The following is a 9287-nucleotide window of genomic DNA, read 5'->3' on the forward strand; positions in this document are numbered from 1 at the left end:
TTTTTAGTCTGATTTTTGGAAGCAACCTGATTCAAAAAAAAATGTTTCTTAACTTTCAGGATATGTAATTCACATTTTTCATACCTTACCATATGCACTGCCAGTCACTTTGTTAAAATTTTTAAAAATAAAAATCTTAATAATTTAAAATTTTCTACCTTAAAAAAAGATTTTAATGCCTAAACAGAATTGTGATGGTTAACTATCAAGTTATGCAGACTTTTTTGCTGCGAAGTTATTAGGTTGAACCATAAAAAATTGCTGACTTTTTGGCCTACAGAAGAGGCAAATTCAAATACTTCAGTTTGTATATACAGGAGTAGTGTCTTTGTAATTGTTAGGAATTAAAACTGACTAGGTTCTATACAAGAACAGGGCATCAGAATAATAAATCAGACAAACTATTATTTGTCCATAAATCAAAAGTACATTTGTAATTGAAGTGTACAAAAAAAAAAAAAAAAAACCTATTAACAACTTATCAGGTGTAGAAAAATCTCTTTTGTCCAAAGAGGATGTTGGGGTATAGCCAGCTAACCATCCAGGTCTTCGGGCTCCTAGTCCAGTTCTTGTTGTATTACTCTCCCAAAATATTCATTTACATGATGTTATTGTTATTATTTATAATATCCACTAGGTTTCCTGGAGGTATTGATGGTGGTTTTTATGTCCACATCCCCAACACATAGGCGGGGACTGGCAATTGGAAGATGTGCAATAAGCATTAGTCAAATGAATGGATGGTGACAATCTTTGACCAAGCACTTCCGCATGCATTATCCCACTTATTAGTTCTAAGAATGTGTTGTATCATACCTTCATCTTGGTTTCGAATCGACATTCTGCTTTGTCTTCGTTTTTAAATTCATGGTATCAACAAGGAAATGCTTAAAAACCACAATAGAAATTTCTGAAACTTTAGTTAAAAAAAAAAAAAAAATCTGAGAATTGAAAACCTAACTCTTGTTAGTCAGGTGGGTTTTTCTGAAGGAAGATTGCTCTTGCATGTGCAAGTTTTTCATTTAAGTATTACACAGTGGCTAAAATTGAAAGAGCAGTGAACTGCTTAGTCACGTTGAAAATGTAATATTATGTCTGCGCCCATAACCAGACTTTGGACCTACCAGCTTTCTTCTCTGTAGTTATGTAGATGCTTCTGGTCTTCAGACGACCTCATTAAATACATTACTATGACTGTTAAGTGTTCAGAGGAGCCTATTACTTAGATATTCACAAATTTAGATTAATATCTCTTGAACTGCAATAAAAGACAATTACTTCTCTGTACATCATTCAGAGGAAGATGAAGATAGCTGTATTTGTTTTCTAGGACCAGCGACACAGTAGTCCTTTCCTGTAAGGAGCACCTGCCAGTCACTCGGGTTGTGATGACAGATGCAGGCCAACCACATTCAGAAGCAGCCTATACACTGGGGCCTCTGCTCTGCCGGGGGGACAGTAAGTAGTGGCAAGAGGAAGCACCTTGAGCCCTGATAATACATGTCAATGTTTCATGAGAAATTTAGCTGTATGAGTTCACAAGAACTCCGTCTCTCCTGATAATCCATATTTCATGAGGGATGTATTAATTTATGTGTATATTGTAATTGTAATTGAGGAAAATTATATTACCTCTGGATTATGTGTCTCTTCTATAGTATTTAATTAGACTACTGCTGTGAAGACTCATGGAATCGTCTGAAATATGTTGCTTGGTCAGCAAATATTTAATATTGTTCTACTAAGTATAAGGCACTTTGCTGAATGCTAAGATGTCTAAAATTGGTAAGATAATGATAAAATGAGAAGACAGGACCTATCAGATGAACTTGTTTGTTAAGGCCTTCTGGTAGTTCTGCGTGTTTACATAGGAAATCTCAACACTCCTAACTCCACTTACCCCTTCATCTACATCTGGATTGCTTTTACATCCTTCACTCCCCAAAACCAACTAAAACAAAATTCATGCACGCATTTTTAATTTTCCCCCTTCTAGTCTCTCTTGAACACACTCTATTCAGGGCTTCTACTCCATTACTTCCCAGAAATTGCTTTTTCCAGGTCACCAGTGACACCTCAATGTCTCTAAATCCAATTATTGTTCCCAGTTGTCATCTGAATTGGACTGTCAGCTACTTTAGCCTTCTCTCATGATTTACTCTTCTTTGATTCACTTTCCTTACTTGGAGGCCAGCATACCACAAAATGCTGTTTTTCCTCCTTCCCTCCTCCTCCCCTGTCTTCCTTTATCTCTCCAGTGGGATAATGTTAGGGTGCCCCAAAGCTCTATTCTGGTCCTCTCTCCTCTCTGCTCTCCACTGGTGATCTTTTCCCATCAGTCTCATGGTTTTAAATATCATATTGATGTCAGTGACCCCATGCCTTTGCTTCAGGCCCAGTTTCCCTGAACTTCAGAACCTGCATCCAACTGACTATTCTGTACTTTTACTTGTATTTCAACCATACAAAAAATGAGAAAAGAAAAATAAAATGCTTTCACAACAACCTTCCTCAACTCAGTTCGTGGCAACTCCATTATTTCACTTGCTCCTTAGACTGAACACATCACAGTCACTCATATCTTCTCTTTTCCTCTCATAACCCACATCTAATTCACCAGCAAATCTCATTACTTATAATTTCAAAAATGGATCCAGAATCTACCTCCATTACCACCTGTGTTTAGATTGTTGCTGTGGCCCCATAACTGGCCTGCCTGCTTCTGCCTCTGCCTGCTAAGCCCATACATTATACAACAGCCAAAGAGAACAAAGTCAGACCACGTCAGTCCTCCGCCCCAAATTCTCCTGTGTCATTAATATCAGAGGAGAGGCCAGAATGCAGCATCACCCAGGCCGTGGTGGCCATGCTTTCCTTTGAGCTGGGTAGGACTGCAGTGGGGCCTATGGAGCTACAACTCTCCTTAGGCACCACAGGAGGTGTTGCCATGTGAGGAAAACCTGGCATTTCTGAACCTTACTTCTAAAGTAAGAGTTTTCTATTTCAGATAATAAAATATCGAGATGTAGAGTGTCTAAATGTAGAGGCATGTTAACATGCCTTGTCTGATGACAGTATGAAGAATTGTTTTTCTCACTCATGATATAAAATGCAGGCCACAGTTCTGTTTCTGGATAAGATGAAGTAAACATACCCCTTCCCATCTCTCCCATTGATTCACCGGACAGAATTCATGAGGTAGTTATCTTAGGACTCTGGAAAACAAATAGTAGCAGGAAAAGGAAACCAGAATTCACCATTTACTTTTTCCTCCAGCATCTCAGCCAACCTAGATATGGGCACTGGGTCACAGACAGAGAAAGCTCTAGGAGCAGCCCTCTAGTCCTGGCTGGAGGAGGAAACAGGGAACTCTTAACTCTCAGGGAGTACAGGAATCATATCCCCCTCCCCTTTTCTCTGTTTTCTGAGGGCCCAGTTCCCAGGCAGTCCCCTGACAGTAATGGTCAAAGTTGACTCAGGAGCCTGCAAAAGTCAAAACTCCAAAGGAAGGGACCTTCTGCTCTGAATAGGGCAGCCATGATTCTAAGACAGTGGGAAAACTCATGTAAATGCTACTTTTTTTTTCTTTCTCTGTTCACCCATCACTTGACAGTGAACATGGATCAGTTGCAGAAGTGCATAGGAGAGTGCAATAGAACAGTTTTCTGGTTGAAAAGTGAGCACCGGGGAACCAGAAAGTACCTAGAAGTGTACAGAGGGGCAATTATTCAGGAAAGCAGAGCCATAAGTTGTTTATGAAGTCCTGAGTTCACCTCAGAGCTACACACACATAGATCTTATCCTAATTATAGACCAAAGAAGTTGGAAACTGAGCTAAGAGGCTACCACCCAGGACCCAGACTTGCCACTGGATGGTGCATGAGTGAGGCAGATCTGAATAGTACTGCAAATGAAAACTGGCCTGCCATTAGGATCATGGCCCACAGAAGGCAGGTTATAATGTGTTGCCAGATCCTAACCAAAACGACTGCATAAAAGAAGGAAAGAAAAAAATAAATAAATAAAGGAAGAAAGAAAGAAAGAGAAAAAATAGAAAAGAAAAATATCAACATGCTTCATAGAATTTAAACAAAACCTAGAGTTTATTAACATAATATCTAGGAAGTAATTGAAAATTGCTTAGCAGAAAAATCTAAACTTACATAGGAAAAAATAGCCAACAGATACCAATGCCAATATAACAGAAGTTAGAATTATCTGATAAAGACTTTAAGAAGCTGTTCACAAAAACTCTAACAAGTAATCGTACGCTTTTGAAACAAATATAAAAGAGAACATTTCAGCAAAGAAATAGGATATATAAAGAAGAGCTAAATGGAAACTTTAGAACTAAAAAGTATAGTAACTGAAATAAAAAATGCATTAGATTGGTTAAATAGCAAATTTAAGATGAAAGAGTCAATGATCTTGAAGATATATAAAATATCCAATCTGAACAAAAGAGAAAAAAGATTGACAAAAGTGAACAGGGTCTCAGGGACCCATGAGTCAATAATAAAAGACCTAGCATTTATGTTAACACAGGAAAATGTAGAGCTGAAAAAATACTTGATAAAAATAATCGCTGAAAATTTTCCAAGTTTGGCAGAAGGCAGACAAAAAGTTTTATGAAACTGAAACAGTATAAACTCGAAGAAACTCACATCCAGACACATCATAATCAACTTCTGTAAACTAAAGATAATGAGAAAAATTTTGAAAATTGCCAGAGAATATGATGCATTATCTATAGAGAAACACCAATTCAAATGACAGTGAATTTCTCATCAGAAATATACAGGCCAGAGGAAGTGGCCAAACATTTCTCAAGTGCTGAAAGTAAAGAATTGTCAGTCCAGTATTCCATAGTCAGCAAAAATATCTTTCAGATATGAAGATCACATAAAGAAATTCTCAGGCAAAGGAAAATTAAAAGCATTCATTGCCAGAAGACATGCTTTAAAAGAATTTCTAAAGGAAGTTTTCAGATAGAAGGGAAATTATATCAGAAGGAAATTTGGGGCATCAGGAATAAAAAATCAGCATTAGAAATGGTAAATATCTGAGTAAATATAATAGACCATTCTCCTATTATTTTAAATAAATTTGAGTGTTGTAAGGAAAAATACAACATTATATCACAGTGGTTTTACTGTATGTAGATGTAATACATGTGGCTGCAACAACAACACAAAGGGAACTGACTAAGGACAAAATTTTTGGTGAGGTTTTTACATACCACTTGAAATGATTAGGATATAGATTCTAAGAAGATTGTAAAAAGATAAGTATATATATTGTAATCCCTAGAACAACCAATAAAGAAACTACTACAGACAAATAAAAATAGAATACTAAAAAATGTTTAAATAAAAGGAGTCAGAAAAGAGGAAACAGAAGAACAAAAACTAGAACAAACAGGAAAAAAAATAATAAAACAACATATCGATATCTAACATATCGATATTAGTTTAAATCTAACATATCGATATTAGTATTTTAATTAAATGGTCTAAACAAACCAATTAAAAGATAAATTGTTATGACTCAACTATATGCTGTCTACAATGCTGTCTTGCATTAACCTATTGTAGAAAGAAAATCATCAAGGATATAGAAAACCTGATTGTCACCACAAACCAAGTGAATCTAATTGACATTTATAGAACACTCTACCAACAGAATACTGGCAGCAGGGCCCAGTCAACAGGGCAGAAAGCAGAGAAGCAGATGGCAGAGAAACAACAGTTGATTTTTACCAGCCACTGTTGCAAAACCGATGCAGAGCCACAACCCCCAACCCCCAACCCAGAGGGTCACTCCCATTCCCCCCGAGACCCATCACTGCGGAGCCCCAGGGGAATCTGAGTGAACGCTACTGAAACTTTTGCTACCACTGACAAGGACTGAAATTGAGGATAGCGAGCATGATTTAATATCTACAAGAAAATAAAGGCTTGGGTGGTAATCACACAATAAAATATATAGATGTCAAATTATAATGTACACCAGAAAATTATATAATTTTATTAACTAATGCTACCCCAATAAACTTAATAAAAAATAAAAATAAAATAAAAAGGTAAATAAAGGCATTATATAAAGGCATTATTAAGGCTTTATATAAAACAGGGATCCAAGAGGCTTAGATGCCATCTACTGGAAACAAAAAGAAAAGCTACTTCTTTGCAGCAGGCTAAAGAGAGACCTTTATATAATAAATCTTCTTTCTGGAAAAAAAAGCAGAACATATTTCGATTAATTCCCAGGCAGAGAAATAGTCCGTTAAACACCATGAACAACCAAGATGACAAAGCATCTCAGAAAGAAAGAGAAAAATCTCCAGAAAATAAGACATAGAAAAATGTGACTTAAATGACACTGAATTCAGGATGGTACTTCAGAAAACAACTCAGTGAGTTCCAAAACGAGTCATATTAACAATTTCAGTAATTGAAAAAAAACAACTAGATGATCAGAGCAAGGAGATTGAAACCCTCAAAAAAGGACCAAGGACCAAATAAAAATTCTGGAGATTAAAAAAAAAAAAAAAACACTGAAAGAGATGAAAAATGAAATAGCAAGCTTGGAAAATAGAGTCGATCAAATGGAGGAAAGGATCAGTGATATCAAAGACAGAAATCTAGAAATAAATCAGAAGGAAGAAGAGAGAAACCAAAGAATGAAAAATAATGAAAGAGAAATACAAGAACTAGCTGATACCATCAGGGGAGGAAACATAAGAATAATGGGCATTATCGAAGGCGAGAAAAAGAAGCAGGCACTAAAAAGCATTTTCAGAAAAATAGTGGACGAGAATTTCTGCAGAGCCACAACCCCCAACCCCCAACCCAGAGGGTCACTCCCATTCCCCCCGAGACCCATCACTGCGGAGCCCCAGGGGAATCTGAGTGAACGCTACTGAAACTTTTGCTACCACTGACAAGGACTGAAATTGAGGATAGCGAGCATGATTTAATATCTACAAGAAAATAAAGGCTTGGGTGGTAATCACACAATAAAATATATAGATGTCAAATTATAATGTACACCAGAAAATTATATAATTTTATTAACTAATGCTACCCCAATAAACTTAATAAAAAATAAAAATAAAATAAAAAGGTAAATAAAGGCATTATATAAAGGCATTATTAAGGCAAGAAAAGAGTAACTTATAAAAGAAAACCCATTACATTATCCTCGGACTTCTCAGCGCTGACCTTATGAGCCAGAAAAGAATGGAATCAAATATATAAACTATTAAGTGAAAGGACCTACCAGCCTAGGATAGTGTATCCAGCTAAGCTCTCCTTTAGATATGAAGGAGAAATTAAGGTCTTTCCAGACACACAAAATTGAGGGAATTCCCCACTATGAGGCCTGCACTACAGGAAATACTGAAAGGGGTCAGCTCACTTAAAACAAAATAACAACAACATAATTAGGAGTAAAGTGACTATCAGGAAAATAGAAGCATAAGAGTGCAACCCTTATTAAGAGCAGGGCATTCTAGCTTAAACAATAAGAAGAGAATTGCTATAACAAAATAGTAATGAACGTTCAGGATACATAGGGAAAATTGAGATAACGATGACTGAACTGAAAAGGGGAGGATTCAAAGATCCAAATTTGCAAATGGGAATGGAGATAAGTCACATGCAGAAAAAATATATGACTGTGTATACATATAACTATCTTTTACATATTCATCAAGGTAACCACACACCAAAGATTCAGAACTGAAGTATATAACATAAAACAAGAAGAACCAGAGGCAAAATCCACAAAAGCCAACCGAAATAAAGAAAACAGAAACACAAGGACAAGGAAGCAATGGAAACACTGAGCTACCAGAAAGCAAAAGATAAAATGGCTACAAGAAGAACTCATATTTCAATAATCACCCTAAATGTAAATTGACTGAACCTACCAATAAGAGTTGCAGAATGCATCAAAAACCAAAACCTAACCATATGCTGCCTTCAGATCTCAACTCCAAAGACAAACATAGACTCAAAGTGAAAAGGTGGAAAATGCTATTTCAATCAAATGGCATTCAGTGAAAAGCGTGAGTAGCGGTACTAATATCAGACAAAATAGACTTCAAAATAAAAAAGGTAAGGAAAGATACTGAGGGACACTACATAATGATAAAGGGAATCATACATCAAGAAGACACAACACTTATTAATATTTATGCTCCCAATCAGGGAACCCCAATATATGTAAAGCAATTACTAACAGAACTAAAGGATGAAACAGAACAAAACACTATCACTGTCCATATCACTGTCAGATGTGGACAGATCATCCAAACAAAAAATCAATAAGGAAATAACATCCTTAAATGACACATTAGACCAACTGGACATAATTGACATTTACAGAGCCTGCCATCCCCAAACAACTGTTTATACATTCTTCTCTAGTACACATGGAATATTCTCAAGAATTGACCACATACTGGGACACAGAGATAGCCTCGACAAATATAAGAGGGTTGAAATCATTCCAACCATATTCTCTGATCATAATGCTTTGAAACTGAGATCAACTGCAAAAAGAAATCAGAAAGAACCACAAATACATGGAGATGAAACAACATGCTACTGAAGAATAACTGATGAGTAAGAAACAAAAAGAGAGATCAAGAAATACATAAAAATGAATGATAATGATAGTACAACATATCAAAACTTTTGGGACACAGCAAAAGCAGAGCAGTCATGGATTTTGGAGAATGACAGCAGATTATTGTAAACTTAACAAGGTGGTGTCTCCAATTGCAACTGCATTTCCAGATGTGGTTTTAATGCTTAAGCAAATGGACACATTCTCTGGCAACTGGTACGTAGCCATTGACCTGCAAATACTTTTTTCTTAATACCTCTTAGTGAAGACCCCCCAGAAACAGTTTATGTTCACCTGTCAAGGCCAGTAATGCATTATTCCCTATTCTCCTTCAGGGATATATGTCAGAATTTAGTGCTCAGGAATCTTGATTTCCTTTCACCTCCACAAGGCATCATATTGATCCATTACATTAATGATATTATGCTGCTTGGACCTGATAAGCAGGCATGTGATATGATGCATAATGAGTTCAATGATTTTAGATTCCACATGTGAGATCATACAGTATTTGTCTTTTTCTATCTGGCTTATTTCACTTACTATAATGCCTTCAGGGTTCATTGATCTATTTTTTTGTAATATAATTTATTTAATTTTAGTTTATATAATTTAACTTTAATAATGATCTTGTTTAACAACTACCTCACAAA

At 36.1% G+C, this 9287-nt stretch overlaps 1 protein-coding gene across 2 annotated transcripts in view; it reads left to right on the forward strand.

Annotated features, from left to right (window-relative positions):
• LOC102892335 (contactin-associated protein-like 3) overlaps window positions 1-9287 on the forward strand; it is a 175939-nt gene that overhangs the window by 139345 nt on the left and 27307 nt on the right. For both annotated transcript variants that reach the window (XM_025045398.1, XM_025045399.1), the window contains exon 14: window positions 1331-1458. In XM_025045398.1, coding sequence (XP_024901166.1) covers window positions 1331-1458 — 128 coding nt within the window. The remainder of the gene's footprint in view (window positions 1-1330; window positions 1459-9287) is intronic.

The sequence above is a fragment of the Pteropus alecto genome, unplaced genomic scaffold (assembly GCF_000325575.1).
Source record: "Pteropus alecto unplaced genomic scaffold, ASM32557v1 scaffold84, whole genome shotgun sequence".
Lineage (NCBI taxonomy): Eukaryota > Metazoa > Chordata > Mammalia > Chiroptera > Pteropodidae > Pteropus > Pteropus alecto.